General features: G+C 44.6%; 1 protein-coding gene across 16 annotated transcripts in view; it reads right to left on the reverse strand.

Moving 5' to 3' along the window:
* CASK (calcium/calmodulin dependent serine protein kinase) overlaps positions 1–20,684 on the reverse strand; it is a 425,127-nt gene that overhangs the window by 221,156 nt on the left and 183,287 nt on the right. For all 16 annotated transcript variants that reach the window (XM_073358759.1, XM_073358793.1, XM_073358785.1 and 13 more), the window contains exon 4: positions 11,496–11,573. In XM_073358759.1, coding sequence (XP_073214860.1) covers positions 11,496–11,573 — 78 coding nt within the window. The remainder of the gene's footprint in view (positions 1–11,495; positions 11,574–20,684) is intronic.

Below are 20,684 nucleotides of genomic sequence, written 5' to 3' on the forward strand. Positions count from 1 at the left end.
AAAGAAAAGATCAAAATATTGTGTAAAATGTTAACAGTGAAGGTACAGAGGAAAACTGAAAATCAACTAGTTAAGTAAAGGATCATTCAGCCAGCTACAACAATTACATTGTGAAATACTTTTGTGAAGACAATACATGTACGCATGAATTTGCCAAATCTATGAATACATTTAATAGGCATTATATTTGCTTATTTTACATTTAGTATACACTAAATTATAACCTCAAGCAGGATTCATTTCAGACTGTGGGATTGTATTTTAGACTTGTAATCCTGACTCAGTGTCACTTTTTTTTTATTCCTATGGAACAGTAATGAATGCTAATAATAGGGGATAGGAATTCTGCAAAAACTTTTATTAAATTCTACAGAATGTGCCTTCCTCAATTCTGCAGATCTCTTCGGAAAATGTGCCCTAGGGTGAGGGTGACCAGATGTCCCAGTTTTATAGGGACAGTCCAGATATTTGGGGCTTTTTCTTACATAGGTGCCTATTACCCTCCACCACCTGTCCTGATTTTTCTTACTTACTATCTGGTCACCCTAATGTGCCCTGATCTGGGCGTCAGGAGACCTGGATTCATTCTGAGCTCTCCCACTGGCTCACTGGAATGACTGAGGGCAAATAATAATCTCTCAAATTTTCAAATACATTAAGTTAATTTTTGAATCTCCACTTTGATACCCACAAGGTGCTAAGCACTCACAAATTCAACTGATGTCAGTAGGGGCTGTAGGTTGTCAGCATATCTCAGTTTGGGAACCCCAAAATGAAGGAACCCTTCTTTAAATTTTGGCCTGAAACTCTCAACACCTTGGTTTCCCCAGCTGTGAAATAAAGATTTTTATATTTATTCACCTTTATAATGTGCTTTCAGATCTATCAATGAACAATACTATATAACTCTATATAAGCAATGAAAATTATACCAAATTGTATAGTGAATTATTAGTATTTTTAGATAGTTTTAACTAAGTGATCATTTTGCTTCAGACAGTTTCTAACTAATCTCCTCCCTTTCCATCTCAAAAGCTTTTATACCTGATTCTAGATTTTATGGTCCTAGATTTTTACTCTACCTCTCCCTTCACTCAATTGCTTTGCAACATGATTCTGCAGAATGCCCGTTAAAATTAATCTAACCACAACGGACACAGCATGCTAGCTTGATTTTCTACTAGAATCGTCAATAGTAAAAGTCAAATTGAGAAACTACTTGGCAGCATTCTGAGGTAAAAATTCAAGTTCACAAAATACATTAACTAAACTCTATCACTAGAGACAACATAGAGCCTACAAGGGAAGTCGTATTAGTGCATGATGAAACAATGAAAAGTATATTGTGCTTCTTTTTCCCACTTCGCACAACTCAGATAAAGTCAAAACAGAGGCCTTCACACCACTACCTAACCGGGGCAAACTTTTTCGCTGGAGGGCTACATCTGGGTATGGAAATTGTAAGGCGGGCCATGAATGCTCACGAAATTGAGGTTGGGGTGCGGGAGGGGATGAGGGCTCTGGCTAGGGCTGTGGGCTCTGGGGTAGGGGCCAGAAATGAGGAGTTCAGGGTATGGGAGGGGTTTCCGGGCTGGGGTGCAGGGGTGAGGTGGGGTGAGGGCTGCGGATGAAGGGTTTGGGGGTAGGAGGGTGCTCCGGGCTGGGACCGAGGGGTTTGGGAGGAGGGGGATCAGGGCTGTGGCGGGTCTGGGGATGAGGGGTTTGGGGTGCAGGAGGGTGCTCCGGGCTGGGACTGAGGATTTCGGAGGGTGGGAGGGGGATCAAGGCTGGGGCAGGGGGTTGGCTTAGGGGTGCAGGCTCAGGGTGGTGCTTACCTCAAGCAACTCCGGGAAGCAGCAGCATGTCCCCCCTCTGGCTCCTACACGGAGGCACTGCCAAGAGGTTCTTCTGTGTGCTTCCCCATCCACAGGTGTAGCTCCTGCAGCTCCCATTGGCAGCAGTTCCCGGCCAATAAGAGCTGCAAGGGTGGCGCCAGCATACAGAGTGGAAGCCCCTGGCTGCCCCTATGCATAGGAGTCTGAAGAGGGACATGCCACTGCTTCTGGGAGCCACGCGGAGTGGCCCCCCAACCCTGCCCCCCAGCTGGAGCTCTGCAGCAGGGCAAGCCCCTGACTCCGCTCCCCAGTGGGAGCTTGACGGCCATATTAAAATGGCTGGCGGGCTGGATGTGGCCCACAGGCTGTAGTTGCCCACCCCTGACCTAACTGGTCTTAGGATAAAAAAAAAGCATCTGATCATCAGACTTGACAGAGTTTGTGGATTAACTAATGTTTTCAAGGAATTGGGTAAATCTTGGCTTGAAGTTGCCATCTTTTGGGACCGAAAACATTTGAATTTATTTTGAAAGAGTTTCAAATGTTATGATTTAAGTTAATGAAAATCCTTTCAAGGATACAGAATAGCAAGCTCCAGGCAGTGGTTGGGGCACTGCACAATAATAGAGTTGTGATCTAAACTTGGCCTGGACTCCATTTGAGGAGCCCATATTCACTGCTGCACCATCTAAATTCAGCCTGGATCTGAGCTTTTCACCCTTGAGATCCCAAAGCTGAACTCCTTCAGTTGTTTTCATTTCCTTTGTAATGCCAAGTTTATATCAGCAAAAGAATACAAAGGCTTTCTATCATGTACAAATCTGATATGCACTGATTTGCTCAGCTACAGGCTTGTCTGTGGATCATCAGCACCACAAGCAATAAATCAGCGACCTGATTTTCGGAAGTGATGAGCCCATGTAAATCCCAATGAAGTCAATGGAGACTACAGATGTTCAGCTCCTTTGGAGATCAGGCTACTAGCTTTTAGTAGTTCATCCTAGGACATTTCCCTAAGACACTTGTTGCAATTGCCTCTCAAGTCTTTCATTCCATAGGCGTTAACAGCTTTGATACTCTGCTTGGGTTGCCAGGTGACTGGTTTTCGACCAGAACCCCCGGTCGAAAAGGTACCCTGGCGACTCCAGTCAGCACCGCCGACCAGGCCGTTAAAAGTCCGGTCAGCGGTGCTGCGAGCTAAGGCGGGCTAGTCCCTATCTGTCCTGGTACCATGCTGTGCCCCAGAAATGGCCAGCAGGTCCAACTGCTAGGCGGGGAGCCACAGGGCTCCATGAGCTGCCCCCACCCTGAGCACCGGCTCCGCACTCCCATTGGCTGGGAACCGCAGCCAATGGGAGCTGGGGGGGCAGTGCCTGTGGGAGAGAGCAGCACACCTAGACTCCTGGCACCCCAACCTAGGAGCCGGACCTGATGGCCGCTTCCAGTGTGCTGCACGGAGCCAGGATAGGGAGGGAGCCTGCCTTAGCCCCACTGAACCGCTGACTGGGAGCCACCCGAGGTAAGCCTGTGCCCCAATCCCCTGCCCCAACCTTGTGCCCCCTCCTGCACCCAAAATCCCTCATCCCCAGCCCCACCCCAGAGCCCACAGTTCCAGCTGGAGCCCTCACCCCCTCCAACTCCCTGCCCCAGCCTGGAGCCTCGTCCTGCACCCTGAACCCCTCATTTCTGGCCCCATCCCAAAGCCTGGATCTGCAGTTAAGAGCCCTCACCCCCTCCTGCACCCCAACCTCCTGCCCCAGCCCAGTGAAAGTCAGTGAGCGTGGGAGAGAGCGAGCCACCAAGGGAGGGAAAATGTAGTGAGCAGGGTGAGAGTGTTCAGTTTTGTGTAATTAGAAAGTTGGCAACCCTATCTGCAATTTATCTTAATCTTGTGTTTCTAAATTAGAAATTGAATTAAGTAACTGTATGAAAAGTGCTAAACAAGTGAAGAAACTTTTGGATCTTCCACTGTATTTGAGAGAGCAATATAGTAATAGGATCTTCTTGTAGCAAAGTGACAAATTATCAGTTTCCATGCAGTTCTTATGAGCAGAGACGCCACGTACACTGAGGTAATAAATTCTAAAATCTACACCCACTTAGCAAGGAACTGTTTTATTTAAAAGTTTCTCACACTTCTTTGCAAATTGCACATGGTATTTGTCTCAAGCAGGAGAAATGTATCACATACTTATTTCACTGGAGTCTATACTCAGTGACAAAGTTAGGCAAGCACCCAAGTAACGACAAATATTTTGAACGTTAGTCTCTGAAATTGAGTCAATTTAAAATTTAGGGTTGGATAGTTAAAACCGTAAAATAAGCTAAGTAAGCTATTATTTGACTGCATGACCATCACAACACAGCATATGCACTACTGCCAGAATCAATTTTACATAAAATTTTGTAAGTCAAAAGTATTATGATAGAAAAGAGGTTATATTAAAATGACTTAGTTGACAGCCTTCCTACAAAACAGAGGAAGGGACAGTCACAGCCTCAAGAACTCTACATTAAGAAGTAAACAATACCTTTTATTTATAGACATCCAATGGATGTCCACAGGATTCATCACAAGTTCTGATCTTGGTTCCACAAATTCTGTGATTATCCCACCTGTTTAGCACTTTGATCTCTCACAGAACCCAATATATCATGCACATTTAAAGGGAATATTAATGAAAAGACACCACATTATAAAATAATATCTTCTAGGGAAACAACAAGTCTTTCCAATACTTGTCAATCAATTCACTTTATTACAACATGGTGGGGATTTAGAGCCACTTTTTGGCAGACCTTATGTTCACGTCAACACATATACAGTTCTCCAAAGGACAGTCTTCCAAAGCAGCAACAGCAAATAATTCACTGAGAAGTGTCAGATTACACAAGAACATAAAAGGTTGTTACAAGGAGGAGGGAGAAACATTGTTGTTCTTAACCTCTGATAGGACAAGAAGCAATGGGCCTAAATTGCAGCAAGGGAGGTTTAGGTTGGACATTAGGGAAAACTTCCTAACTGTCAGAGTGGTTAAGCACTGAATAAATTGCCTAGGGAGGTTGTGGAATCTCCTTCACTGGAGATTTTTAAGAACAGGTTAGATAAACACCTGTCAGGGATGGTCTAGATAATACTTAGTCCTGTCCTGAGTGCAGCAGACTGGACTAGATGACCTCTCGGGGTCCCTTCCAGTCCTATGATTCTATGATTAGAATAGAGCTACATTTAAATTCCAATCAATCGAGATCAGGGAGAATTTCAATGTAAAGGTTTATTTTGTGCGTGTGCACACACATATACATACACACATTTCAGTACACATAATAGAATTTCTTTGGTGTCTACAGTTTTAGAACACGGGGGCACATCCACAGCTGACTCTGCTGTTAGGTTTTCTGCTCAGTCTACAGAGGCTTTGGCTATTCAGCGAACTATGAAGTATGTTTCTTTTATTTATGTGTGTAATACTGTGTGTACATTTAAAGAATCCAAAAGACTGAACAAAGATTTTATGAAGCTACAAGGTCTAGAAAAATGAGCCCAGAACTAGGAGCCCAGAACTTATGAGTTCCACTCCCAACTCCAACTGACTTGCCTTATTGCTCAAACAGATTTTTACAAAAATCTATGCCCACGGTTTCAGTTACCACCTTTTGCTGACAACTCAACTGTTCATCTCCCCTCCTGAACTTGGCCCCTCTGGTCCCATCTCGTATCACTTCCTTTCTCATTTATATTTTTTTGGACATCACACCATTTTCTCAAGTTAAAAGTTTGGTGGAGGGATAGCTCAGTGGTTTGAGCATTGGCCTGCTAAACCCAGGGTTGTGAGTTCAATCCTTGGGGGGGCCATTTGGGGATCTGGGGCAAAGACTGGGGATTGGTCCTGCTTTGAGCAGGGGGTTGGACTAGATGACCTCCTGAGGTCCCTTCCAACTTGATATTCTATTCTAAGTCAAACTAAGCATCTTGTCTTCTTTTAAAACATCTCCTGTTTCTATTTTCACTTTCTCTTTTTTACAACTCCATCACCTTCCTGGTCAAGCTCTGGGTCATTTTTAACTCTACTCACCTCCTTCATTTCTCATATCTAGACTTGCACAGAAGTACATAAGTTTCTCCTCCTATAGCTCCCAAATTTGCTACTTTATCACGCTCACTACTAAAACTCTTGCATGCTATCATTTCTCACTTAGAGAACTATAACCTTCTCCTTTCCAGACTCCTTGTCTCTTATTGTACAGCTCAAATACATTCAATTTTAAAACTTATTTTTCTTTCCCAACACTCTGATCATGTCAGCCTCCTTGGAGCCCCTCTGCTGGCTTCTTCTCTCATTCTAAATCAAGTTTAAACTCCACCACAGAGGATTCTATGATTCTGATCAGTTTTTTTCTGTAGCCCCTTCTAGGACATAAACCTTTATAGCCTTTACCTCAAAGGCAAATATCAATTTCTGCATGATTCAAAGGCCTTACTGGCAGAGCTGACTGCAAAAAGAAACTGACTAGAATTATTGCTTTGTCTTTGCAGTTAACTTTCAGCATAAAGAACTTGATACAGATAAAAACTGACTAATACTAGTCAGTGTAAATCTGCCTGAAGCTCTTTTCATAGAAAGTTGCAAACGGAAGCAACATATGTTGCTTGTCATTTTGCTTACTTGGTGCCTCAGGCTACCTTGCCTATGTTACCTACGCTTAAAACAAGCCCTTTCCCTATAACTTTGATTCATTAGGTGGCACTCTTGCCCCACACTTAACTAATGCCAAGCAGAGTGTTAAGCACTGCTGATTTTCGAACAAGTAAAATTAGTGTCCTTACCCACTGTGGTCCTTAAAGATTCTAAGACTTGTCTACAATTAAAGGACTACAAGGGCACAGCTGTGCCACTGTAACACTCCAGTTCAGACCTATGCTGACGGGAGGGGTTCTCCCACTGGTGCAGGTAATCCACCTCCCCAAGAGGTAGTGGTTCTTCTGTTGACCTACAACTGTGTACATGGGGACCTGAGTCGGCTTAACTACACCACTAGGGAGTGTAGATTTTTCACACCCTGAGCGACGCAGTTATGCCAACTTAATTTTCTAGTGTAGACCAGGCCTAAGAAAGGAATTTAGACCCAATAGCCTGGCTAAATTATAGTCTGAATAACTGCTTTCTTGTCTTCCAAATTCTATTGTTTCAACTGAACACAATATATTTTAAAATTTATTTCTTGTTCTAAACTGTTGCATAATGTTATTGTGTGCTGTTAAGTAGTTGCTGAGACCATCCCAACAGCTCCATAGTTAAGATTGTATTATGTATTACACAAAACAGAGTTTAAATCCCTTAAATTACTGTTAAACCTCACACAGATCATTGCCAAACTTGCATAAATTTAAAAGAGGATAAACATCAGTATTCTAGATAGTTTTCACAGTATATTCAGTTGTAGTTTGCTTAGAATTCTCAACATGAATAATTTATTTTGGAATATTTTTTTTCCCCACAAGTCTAATGTTTTTGTGTCTGCATGGCTTAGTTTCAACACTTACATATTCCTAATTTTCTGCATTAGTTAATCCTGTAAAACTACCAGCATCATAGAATTTTGGGGAAAAAAGTGTGAAGTATAACAAAGATATGAAAGTATCTGACAATTTTTTTTCAGGTATCAAGGAAGCAGATGGAGAACATTTCTCTGCTATGGGCCTCCTGGCACAGAAGAAAGGAGCAGGAGTCAATGACTGTTGAAGCCTACTCAGCCCAGCATGGGCTACAGGGAGCAGAGCGTGCCAGGATGAACACATTAGTAAATAAGTAGGCAGGGGACAGGAGCACTTTTCTTTACCTGACAGACCTACTATGGCTTGTTAGAGGGCAAGTTTGGTGCTGAGAACCATAGCAGATCAATCAAGTGGAAAAGGCAGTAAAATGTTCAGTGCTACAGCAGGGAAAGGTTTCAGAGTAACAGCCGTTTAAGTCTGTATTCACAAAAAGAAAAGGAGTACTTGTGGCACCTTAGAGACTAACCAATTTATTTGAGCATAAGCTTTCGTGAGCTACAGCTCACTTCATCGGATGCATACTGTGGAAACTGCATAAGACATTATATACACAGAGACCCTGAAACAATACCTCCTCCCACACCACTCTCCTGCTAGTAACAGCTTATCTAAAGTGATCACTCTCCTTACAATGTGTATGATAATCAAGTTACCAAATTGATAATCAAGAGTTACCAAAAGCAACTACAGTATTTGCTCAAGAAACTTCCTGAAAAAGCACAAGATCAAATCTGCACAGACACACCCCTGGAACCCCGACCTGGGATATTCTATCTACTACCCAAGATCCATAAACCTGGAAATCCTGGGCACCCCATCACCTCAGGCATTGGCACCCTGACAGCAGGATTGTCTGGCTATGTAGACTCCCTCCTCAGGCCCTACGCTACCAGCACTCCCAGCTACCTTCGAGACACCACTGACTTCCTGAGGAAACTACAATCCATCGGTGATCTTCCTGATAACACCATCCTGGCCACTATGGATGTAGAAGCCCTCTACACCAACATTCCACACAAAGATGGATTACAAGCCGTCAAGAACACTATCCCCGATAATGTCACGGCTAACCTGGTGGCTGAACTTTGTAAAATAGTTATGGGTAAGGACAAAGTCACATTTGGGGACAATGTATACCTTCAGATCAGCGGCACTGCTATGGGTACCCGCATGGCCCCACAGTATGCCAACATTTTTATGGCTGATTTAGAACAACGCTTCCTCAACTCTCGTCCCCTAACGCCCCTACTCTACTTGCGCTATATTGATGACATCTTCATCATCTGGATCCATGGAAAAGAAGCCCTTGAGGAATTCCACCATGATTTCAACAATTTCCATCCCACCATCAACCTCAACCTGGTCCAGTTCACACAAGAGATCCACTTCCTGGACACTACAGTGCTAATAAACAATGGTCACATAAACACCACCCTATACCGGAAACCTACTGACCGCTATTCCTACCTACATGCCTCCAGCTTTCACCCTGACCACACCACACGATCCATCGTTTACAGCCAAGCTCTGCAATACAACCGCATTTGCTCCAACCCCTCAGACAGAGACAAACACCTACAAGATCTCTATCAAGCACTCTTACAACTACAATACCCACCTGCGGAAGTGAAGAAACAGATTGATAGAGCCAGAAGAGTTCCCAGAAGTCACCTACTACAGGACAGGCCTAACAAAGAAAATAACAGAACGCCACTAGCCGTCACCTTCAGCCCCCAACTAAAACCCCTCCAACGCATTATTAAAGATCTACAACCTATCCTGAAGGATGACCCAACCCTCTCACAAATCTTGGGAGACAGGCCAGTCCTTGCCTACAGACAGCCCCCCAACCTGAAGCAAATACTCACCAACAACCACATACCACACAACAGAACCACTAACCCAGAAACCTATCCTTGCAACAAAGCCCGTTGCCAACTGTGCCCACATATCTATTCAGGGGACACCGTCACAGGGCCTAATAACATCAGCCACATTATCAGAGGCTCGTTCACCTGCACATCTGCCAATGTGATACATGCCATCATGTGCCAGCAATGCCCCTCTGCCATGTACATTGGTCAAACTGGACAGTCTCTACGCAAAAGAATAAATGGACACAAATCAGATGTCAAGAATTATAACATTCCTAAACCAGTCGGAGAACACTTCAATCTCTCTGGTCACGCAATTACAGACATGAAGGTCACTATCTTACAACAAAAAAACTTTAAATCCAGACTCCAGCGAGAAACTGCTGAATTGGAATTCATTTGCAAATTGGATACTACTAATTTAGGCTTAAATAGAGACTGGGAGTGGCTAAGTCATTATGCAAGGTAGCCTATTTCCCCTTGTTTTTTCCTAACCCCTCCCCCCCCCGACGTTCTGGTTAAACTTGGATTTATGCTGGAAATGGCCCACCTTGATTATCATACACATTGTAAGGAGAGTGGTCAGTTTGGATGAGCTATTGCCAGCAGGAGAGTGAGTCTGTGTGTGTGTGGGGGGGGGGGGTGAGAAAACCTGGATTTGTGCTGGAAATGGCCCACCTTGATTTTCATGCACATTGTAAGGAGAGTGGTCACTTTGGATAAGCTATTACCAGCAGGAGAGTGAGTTTGTGTGTGTGTTTTTTTGGGGGGGTGGGGGGGGGGGAAGGTGAGAAAACCTGGATTTGTGCTGGAAATGGCCCAACTTGATTATCATACACATTGTAAGGAGAGTGATCACTTTAGATAAGCTATTACCAGCAGGAGAGTGGGGTGGGAAGAGGTATTGTTTCATGGTCTCTGTGTATATAATGTCTTCTGCAATTTCCACAGTATGCATCCGATGAAGTGAGCTGTAGCTCCCGAAAGCTTATGCTCAAATAAATTGGTTAGTCTCTAAGGTGCCACAAGTACTCCTTTTCTTACAGCAGGGAAAGGCACTCAATGCTCTTTAGCCACCCACAGGGGGTCCACTCTACTCTTTGCTGCTGCACATAGCCCTTGCCTGCGACTTGCTCCTTCACAGCTGCATACCTCCTCATTCTTATCTCCGCTCCCTCCTCAGCCCTACTCCATTGCTTCTCCATGCATGGAACTGTTATGGTTTGCAAGAGAGGAAATCTGGTGCTGCACGTTATTACAGTTTAATTCAGTGGAGAAGCCAAAAAAGCATTAGGCTGAGGAAGGGAGGGAAGAAGTAATCAGAGGTGTGCCTCATCTCCATAACAATGGCAGGAAACCAGAGTTTAAAGTGAAACCTCTGGCAGCTCAGGTTGTTCAGGACTGTTTTTTAAAATACTTGGCCAAAATGGGGCATCTGGCAGGTGAGGGTTCTACAGGTACCCAAGAGGAGTCCATGGAAGTAGGTAAATTTTAAAAAGAACATTCAATTGAATATTAGCAATATGGGATTTCTTTGTCCTTTAACAACTTTGAGTTCACTTTCATTTTAGACTATCATGCAACTACGGAAGTTAAAAAATTAAATGGGTTAGAAACACAGTTACAGGGATAAGCATGACACTACTAAAAGCTGCTGAATGTGCCAGCAGTAAAACGAAATGCTTAGTCCCACCAGGCCCGTTAGCCATCAAATCCCACTCAGTGTGACACTCATAAAAAGGCAAAGACTTAAATATTGACTTTGAAATAGCATGCTATCCAACAATCACATCAACCATTGAGAAGCACAGCTCATGTATGAGGGACCACTTTTATAAATAGTTTCCTTTAAAACACTCTACTATAGATCTCCCTGTAACAGTGGTTCTCAAACTTTTGTACAGTGACCCCTTTCACACAGCAAGCCTCTGAGTGCGACCCCCCCTTATAAATTAAAAACACATTTTTTTATATTTAACACTATTATAAATGTTGGAGGCAAAGTAGGGTTGGGGGGGAGGCTGACAGCTCGTGACCCCCACATACTAATCTCGCAACCACCTACAGGGTCATGACCCCCAGTTTGAGAACCCCTACCCTATAAGAATCTGTGCAAACAGACTTATTTATAGCGTTTCTATTTTTAACCACAAATTAGTGTAACGGAAATGACTTATTCCACCTCCTCCTCTTTAGCTTGAGGGATTAGTTAAAAATTAGAGTACATACCTGGCTACGGCTTCACTGTACACAAAACCAGCATCTGCTCTCTTTACAATTTCAAAACACAGGTCTGCTCCATCCATACTATGGGTAGAAAGAGATGAAAAATGTTCTTGTAAGAAAACAGATAATAGGCTGCCAAGTCAAACTACAGTAAAATATTTCAGAAATATGTTCCATTTGTATAATGCTCATATCAAAAGTGCTTTAGATGTATGTACAACTCATAATGAAGCAAAACTCATTTAGCAACTATATCCAAACTGTCAGGTCAACTAAAAATTCCCCAACCCAAAACATCTCAGGTGCTCAACACTCTCATTCCTACCCCAACTGCATTAAAAGTCTGGGAAAGTAGCAAGCCTTTCCAGCAGTGGAGCCCAAACTTTTTGCACAGGAAGGCCACACAATTCGAAGAATGAAATTGTGTGGGCTCAACAGATTCTACATACTTTAGTAAGATTTCAAGTCACCTGGATTGATTTATATTTCAAGTTCAGCTTGTTTCAGATGTATTTAGATAGAAGCAACCTATGTACAGTATTGTCTATTTATACATTTGTGTAAAGTAAAATGATGTAAACATGATGACAAACCGCTAATGAATCAACCGTTAGTATATAGTACTGGAGCAGGCCGTGGGCCTTCTGAAATGCTTTTGTGGGCTGTAGGTTGGCCCCCCCTGCTTTACAACATACCCTGACTTCAACAAATTCAGGCTCAGTCAGACCTAGGGGGGAAACTAATTCTAGAACCAACATCTTGCCAACAAAAGCATCCTACCAGCTGGTCCTTAAGGGCCAAAGGACTTGTCTGCTCAGGCAATCCAACTGATTTAATCTGTCATGGTTAGATGCAGTCTCTCTAACACACAGGACCAGATCATAGGAGGACTTTATAGGTTAGAAATCAATAACCTGAACAACACTGAGAAATGAACTAGAAAGCCAGCACAGTTCTGGAGCACTGATGATATAATATTCAACATGTGGGAAGCTCCTTTAAAAGGACAGGTGTCCACATTTTGTACTAGCTTGAGCTAAGTGATCTTCAAAGGGTACCCGAATGTACAGTTCTTTACAGTAATTCAGCTGGAAATAGAGGCATGGATGACTATGGCAAGATCCATGTCCAGGACAAATGGCTGCAATCCCCTACTTCAGAGGAAATGGAAAAAGCCCTCTTGGCCACTGATGCTATCTGGAGTTGGACAGACAGCTGGAGGGCCCAAGACTTACAGACTTTAAGTTAAGAAGGGACCATCATAACCATCTAAATCTGACCTCCTACACATTGCAGGCAACAGAACCTCACCCATTCACTCCTGAAATAAACCCCTAACCTCTGGCTGAATTACTGAAGTACTCAAATCCTGGTTTAAAGACTTCAAGTTATAGAAAATCCACTATTTACACTAGTTTAAACTTGCAAGTGACCTGTGCCCCATGCTGCAGAGGGAGGTGAAAAACCCCAGGGTCTCTGCCAATCTGACCCAAGGGAAAATTTCTTCGCAACCCCCAATATGACAATGAATTAGACCCTGAGCATGTGGCAAAACCCACCAGCCAGACACCTGGGAAAGAATTATCTCTAGTAACTCAGAACCCTCTCCATCTAGTGTCCTATCATCCACCATTGGAGATATTCACTACTAGCAGTCGCAAATTGGCTACATGGTATTGTAGACAGTCTCATCATACCACCTCCTCCATAAACTTATCAAGCGCAGTCTTGAAGCCAGTTAGGTTTTTTGCTTCCACTGCTCCCCTTGGAAGGCTGCTCCAGAACTTCACTCCTCTGATGGTTAGAAACCTTCACCTAATTTGAAGCCCAAACTTGTTGATGGCCAGTTTATAGGAATTTTTTCTTGTGTCCTTATTGGTGTTTAACTTAAATAACTTCACCTTCCCTGGTATTTATCCCTCTGATGTATTTATAGAGCAATCATATCTCCCTCAGCCTTCTTTTGGTGAGGCTAAACAAACCAAGCTCTTTGAGTATCCTCTCATAAGGAAGGTTTCCCATTCCTGGGATCATCTAGTAGCTCTTCTCTGCATCTGTTCCAGTTTGAATTAATCTTTCTTAAACCGGGCAGACCAGAATTGCATACAGTATTCCAGCTGAGGTCTCACCAGTACCTTGTAGAATGGTACTAACACTTCCCTGTCTCTACTGGAAATACCTCTATCCTAGGACTGCATTAGCTTTTTTCACGTTAAATAAGATTGGTTCCCAAAACCGATCCCTGAGGAACTCCACTAATAACCTCCCTCCAGCCTGACAGTTCACCTTTCAATATAACCAGTTGTAATCTCCCCTTTAACCCGTTCCTTATCCACCTTTCAATTCTCATATTAATCACCGTCTTCTCCAATTTAACTGATAATTTCCCATGTGAAACTGTATCAAATGCCTTACTGAAATCCTGGTAAATTAGATCTACTTCATTTCCTTTGTCTAAAAAAATCACTTATCTTCTCAAAGAAGGTGATCAGGATGGTCTGGCACGATCTACCTTTTGTAAAACCACATTGGATTTTATCCCACTCACCGCTAACGTCTATGTCCTTAACTACTTTCTATTTCAAAATTTGTTCCAAGACCTTCCATACAATTGAAGTCAAATTAACAGGCCTGTTGTTTCTGGATCACTTTTTTCCTTTCTTAAAAACAGAAACTATATTAGCAATTCTCCAGTCATAGGGTACGACCCCTGAGTTTACAGATTCATTAAACATCCTTGCTATTGGGCTGGAATAATTTTCATAGTGGTGGTGTGGAGAACCATTCAATCAAACTCTAAACCCTGTATATAATGGAAACCACTTCAAGCTAGGGGGTGCGGCAGCACCCACACATTCCTAGTTCCAGTATCTGTGCTTGTAATTTCATGAGCCAGTTTCTTTAATACTCTTGGATGGGGATTATCCATGGCCCCCTAGATTAGAAACTTTAACAAATTGCAGGCCCACATCCCAACTCTTAGTTGAAGGGGCAGATACCACATCTGCCAGTATTCCATCTCCCCCACAAATCATCAACTTCATCTTATCCAGATTTAGGTTCAGCGATCTAGCTCTCATTCAAGCCTCCATCTTGGCCAGACAGGGGAAGCTAAGCAACCACAGTATGAGTCAAATTAAATGAAGACATACAGCAGTGTTCTCAAAATACTACTGGTAGTGCAACCCACACCAAATCTGCGTCTCCCTTACTGCTCTTGTACATACGCTAAACAAGAGGTATGAAAAAGACAGAATCTTTTGGTACCATACACAACAGGGCCCTCAAAGCAAACATCCAGTTACACATTATTATCCTACAAGTCCTTTCACACAGGAAAAAATGAAGCTACACAAGTGTAACTGTATTTACACCAGGGACTGCAGTCATATGCAAGGCAATCTCATTCCGATACTGTATTCCAAGGAGGGAATTCTATTCAAACTGAATTTTAAATAGAAACTTTCAACCATATATTCCAAAAAGGCAACAGTCTCTTCAGCTAGTATTCTCATAGGGATGATGTAGAAGTCAAGCAGATAGTTTAGCACCCCTATAAACAAACAACTGCAGTGCACATTGCATTGACGACTCTGTTCACTGGTTCCCTGTTTTTTCCCCTACCTAACTGCCCATTGAGAGACAAGGTGGATGAGGTAATATCTTTTATTGAACCAACTGCTGCTGGAGAGAGAGAGAGACAAGTTTTCGAGTCACACAGAGCTCTTCTTTAGGTATTCAGATATTCTCTAATATCCTGGAACTGACTTGGCTACAACTACTTGCCTATACTCTCTAAGCCCTGGTCTACACTACAAACTTATGTTGGTATAACTACATTGCTCAAGGGTGTGGAAAATCCTCACCCCTGAGCAACACAGTTATACCGACCTAACCCCTGGTGTAGACAGAGCTATGTCAATGGGAGGGCTTCTTGCTGAGGTGGAGTACCTATGCTGATGGGAGAAGCTCTCCTGTTGGTCTAGGTAGCGTTTTCACTAAGTGTTACAGCAACGTCGCTGCAGCGCTGTAAGTGTACACAAGCCCTAAGGTAATCTAATTTTCAATGAGACGTAGTAAGTCACTTGTGGATTCATGGATAACATAGCTTTTATACACATCAGAATATAAATAAGCTTCCATTTGTCAGCAGTGCAATATTCTCCAGAACTAAGGAGACTGACTGAGATTTATATCAAAGTGTACATCCATTGCTTAACAGCATGTCTACAAAGTTTACACATCCAAGCTTTAGCAGACCAAGAGAGAAGCAAGTATCAGCATAGAAGACCCTTTATGGAAAGTGACCTGTAAGCAGTTTTCCTTACTATCATTTAAACTAGTGCAGGGGTGGGCAAACGTTTTGGCCTGAGGGCCACGTCAGGGTTGCAAAACTGTATGGAGTGCCAGGTAGGGAAGGCTGTGCCTCCCCAAACAGCCTGGCCCCCGTCCCCTATCTGCCCCCTCCCACTTCCTGCCCCCCTCAGAATCCCTGACCCATCCAACCTCTCCCCCGCTCCTTGTCCCTCCTAGGACCCCCCCAGCCCGTATCCGCCCCCTGGGACCCCACCCCCTATCCAACCCCCCCTGCTCCCTGTCCCCTGACTGCCCCCGACCTCTATCCACACCCCCATCCCAACAGGCCTATCCAACGCTCCCGTTCCCTGCCCCCTGACCGCTCCCACCAGAACCTCCACCCGCCCCGCCCCCGACAGGCTCCCCCGGGACTCCCTGCCCCTAATCCAACCCCCCCACTCCCCACCCCCTCACCATGCTGCTCAGAGCAGCAGGAGCTCACAGCCACGCAGCTGTGCTGCCCGGGAGGAGCAGCGGACCAGAGCACTGGCTGTGCGGCGATCTGAGGCTGCAGGGGAGGGAGACAGCAGGGGAGGGGCTGGGGGCTAGGCTCCCTGGCCGAGAGCTCAAGGGCCAGGCAGGACGGTCCTGTGGGCCGGATGTGGCCCGTAGTTTGTCCACCTCTGAATTAGTGGGTCACTGATCTGAAAGCCTGCCTCTCCCCTGATGCAATGCTTCTGCAGTTGTGATCAGTTGGAGATGCCTGTCTTTTTCTCAGGCCTTTGGAAAAGGAGGCTGAAGTGTTAGGGTAGTTGAAAGTGGAGGAGGTATGATTATTCAAGCACCGCCAACTGATCATAACTGCAGAGGCACTGCATCGGGGAGAGGCAGACTTTCAGGCATCCAGATTTCCAAGCCAGCCAGAAACTAAAAGGCATCCAGTTCAGATCACAGTGCCATGCTTTCAACACAAAGCTCCACTTAAGTGCAGAGATGTAACCTACACCAACTTCAGCTCCTAGGATGAACCCATATGTAGAGTGTGCTGTAAGTGGACAAAAGTACGGATAACTGTAAAAGATGTGCAACCAAAGGAAACTTGCACTCATCTTACCAGGAAAAAAATCATATTGGCCACAGCTGCTATTTGAGCATCCAGTAGCAACGTCAGAGTTAACTAGCCCTAAAAACTGTAAAACTATATTAGGGTATTTCTAGTTTTCCCCTATACTGCAATATTACATCAGTCTTGTCAGTCTTAATTTGCCCTGATGCAAACCCCAATCTTTTACAGAGAGAGAGTCATGCATGGCACTCTGTACTGCAATGCCATGGCCAGATATGATGGAGATGATGTAAAGCTGGGTGTCAGCTCTCCTGAGACACCTCTGCCAATGTCTCCTTTTAACCCTCCTACAGGTCTATGTTGAGCTAGACAAGTGACAAGGTAGAACCCTGAAGGATCTCTGGCATGACATTCTTCAGAATAACTACACTTAGACCTCTCATGAAGGAGCATAGAAGCCACACAAGAGTGACTATCCAGACCTGCTAGGAATTGCAGATGAATCAAAACCCAGTGGTATCAAAGACAGATGTCAAAGAGCAATGTCATCAGAGCTAAAAGAATCACTTAGTCGTACATGAGGGAAAAGTGTCCTAAGATGAGATAATAGACTAGTGCCCATAGTGTAGATAATTGAATACCACCACCAGTTTCCATCCTATAGCCATCCCTAAAACCTTATTTACTGAGGTGAGGGAAATCTGAAGATTCCCTACACTACCAGAGTTGTCCAGTCACAACTTTTTTAAAAACAAACTTCCCCCAAGAAGAGGGATCGACACAGGGTGACAACAAAATTGACAGCATCAAGTAATAGTTTCTTTAAAAACAATATATGCATCTATCATAGAACCATAGAATATAAGGGTTGGAAGGGACCTCAGGAGGTCATCTAGTCCAAGCCCCTGCTCAAAGCAGGACCGACCCCCGACTAAATCATCCCAGCCAGGGCTTTTTCAAGCCTGACCTTAAAAACTTCTAGGGAAGGAGATTCCACCACCTCCCTAGGTAACGCATTCCAGTGTTTCACCACCCCCGTAGTGAAAAAGTTTTTCCTAATATCCAACCTAAACCTCCCCCACTGCAACTTGAGAACACTACTCCTTGTTCTGTCATCTGCTACCACTGAGAACAGTCTAGAGCCCTCCTCTCTGGAACCATGCTCTCTGGTCCTCTCTAGAACCATCCTCTCTGGAACCCCCTTTCAGGTAGTTGAAAGCAGCTATCAAATCCCCCCTCATTCTTCTCTTCTGAAGACTAAACATCCCCAGTTCCCTCAGCCTCTCCTCATAAGCCATGTGTTCCAGTCCCCTAATCATTTTTGTTGCCCTCCGCTGGACTCTTTCCAATTTTTCCACATCCTTCTTGTAGAGTGGGGGCCAAAACTGGACACAGTACTCCAGATGAGGCCTCACCAATGTCAAATAGAGGGGAATGATCATGTCCCTTGATCTGCTGGCAATGCCCCTACTTATACATCCCAAAATGCCATTGGCCTTCTTGGCAACAAGGGCACACTGTTGACTCATATCCAACTTCTCATCCACTGTAACCCCTAGGTCCTTTTCTGCAGAACTGCTGCTGAGCCATTCGGTCCCTAGTCTGTAGTGGTGCATTGGATTCTTCCGTCCTAAGTGCAGGACTCTGCACTTGTCCTTGCTGAACCTCCTCAGATTTATTTTGGCCCAATCCTCCAATTTGTCTAGGTCCCTCTGTATCCTATCCCTACCCTCCAGCGTATCTACCACTCCTCCCAGTTTAGTGTCATCTGTAAACTTGCTGAGGGTGCAATCCACACCATCCTCCAGATCATTTATGAAGATATTGAACAAAACTGGCCCCAGGACTGACCCCTGGGGCACTCCACTCGATACCGGCTGCCAACTAGACATGGAGCCATTGATCACTACCCGTTGAGCCCGACAATCTAGCCAGCTTTCTATCCACCTTATAGTCCATTCATCCAGCCCATACTTCTTTAACTTGCTGGCAAGAATACTGTGGGAGACCGTGTCAAAAGCTTTGCTAAAGTCAAGGAACAACACGTCCACCACTTTCCCTTCATCCACAGAGCCAGTTATCTCATCACAGAAGGCAATTAGATTAGTCGGGCATGACTTGCCCTTGGTGAATCCATGCTGATTGTTCCTGATCACCTTCCTCTCCTCTAAGTGCTTCAGAATTGATTCCTTAAGGACTTGCTCCATGATTTTTCCAGGGACTGAGGTGAGGCTGACTGGCCTGTAGTTCCCAGGATCCTCCTCCTTCCCTTTTTTAAAGATGGGCACTACATTAGCCTTTTTCCAGTCATCTGGGACCTCCCCCGATCGCCATGAGTTTTCAAAGATAATGGCCAATGGCTCTGCAATCACATCTGCCAACTCCTTTAGCACTCTCGGATGCAGCGCATCCGGCCCCCATGGACTTGTGCTCATCCAGCTTTTCTAAATAGTCCCGACCACTTTTCTCCACAGAGGGCTGGTCACCTCCTCCCCATGCTGTGCTGCCCAGTGCAGCAGTCTGGGAGCTGACCTTGTTCGTGAAGACAGAGGTAAAAAAAGCATTGAGTACATTAGCTTTTTCCACATCCTCTGTCACGAGGTTGCCTCCCTCATTCAGTAAGGGGCCCACACTTTCCTTGACTTTCTTCTTGTTGCTAACATACCTGAAGAAACCCTTCTTGTTACTCTTAACATCTCTTGCTAGCTGGAACTCCAGGTGTGATTTGGCCTTCCTGATTTCACTCCTGCATGCCTGAGCAATATTTTTATACTCATCCCTGGTCATATGTACAATCTTCCACTTTTTGTAAGCTTCTTTTTTGTATTTAAGAGCAGCAAGGATTTCACTGTTATGACAAGCTGGTCGCCTGCCATATTTACTATTCTTTCTACACATCGGGATGGTTTGCCCCTGTAACCTCAATAAGGATTCTTTAAAATACAGCCAGCTCTCCTGGACTCCTCTCCCCCTCATGTTATTCTCCCAGGGGATCTTGCCCATCAGTTCCCTGAGGGAGTCAAACAGCTGCTTTTCTGAAGTCCAGGGTCTGTATTCTGCTGCTCTCCTTTCTTCCTTGTGTTAGGTTCCTGAACTCGACCATTTCATGGTCACTGCCTCCCAGGTTCCCATCCACTTTTGCTTCCCCTACTAATTCTTCCTGGTTTGTGAGCAGCAGGTCAAGAAGAGCTCTGCCCCTAGTTGGTTCCTCCAGCACTTGCACCAGGAAATTGTCCCCTACATTTTCCAAAAACTTCCTGGATTGCCTGTGCACCGCTGTATTGCTCTCCCAGCAGATATCAGGGTGATTGAAGTCTCTCATGAGAACCAGGGCCTGCGATCTAGTAACTTCTGCGAGTTGCCGGAAGAAAGCCTCGTCCACCTCATCCCCCTGGTCTGGTGGTCTATAGTAGACTCCCACCACGACATCACCCTTGTTGCTCACACTTCTAATCTTAATCCAGAGACTCTCAAGTTTTTCTGCAGTTTCATACTTGAGCTCTGAGCAGTCATACTGCTCCCTTACATACAGTGCTACTCCCCCACCTTTTCTGCCCTTCCTGAACAGCTTATATCCATCCATGACAGTACTCCAGTCATGTGAGTTATCCCACCAAGTCTCTGTTATTCCAATCAGATCATAATTCCTTGACTGTGCCAGGACTTCCAGTTCTCCCTGCTTGTTTCCCAGGCTTCGTGCATTTGTATATAGGCACTTGAGGTAACCTGCTGATCACCCCTTTCTCAGTATGAGGCAGGAGCCCTCCCCTCTCACGCGCTCCTGCTCGTGCCTCCTCCCGGTATCCCACTTCCCCACTTACCTCAGGGCT

The sequence above is a fragment of the Lepidochelys kempii genome, chromosome 1 (genome assembly GCF_965140265.1).
Source record: "Lepidochelys kempii isolate rLepKem1 chromosome 1, rLepKem1.hap2, whole genome shotgun sequence".
Classification (NCBI taxonomy): Eukaryota; Metazoa; Chordata; order Testudines; family Cheloniidae; genus Lepidochelys; species Lepidochelys kempii.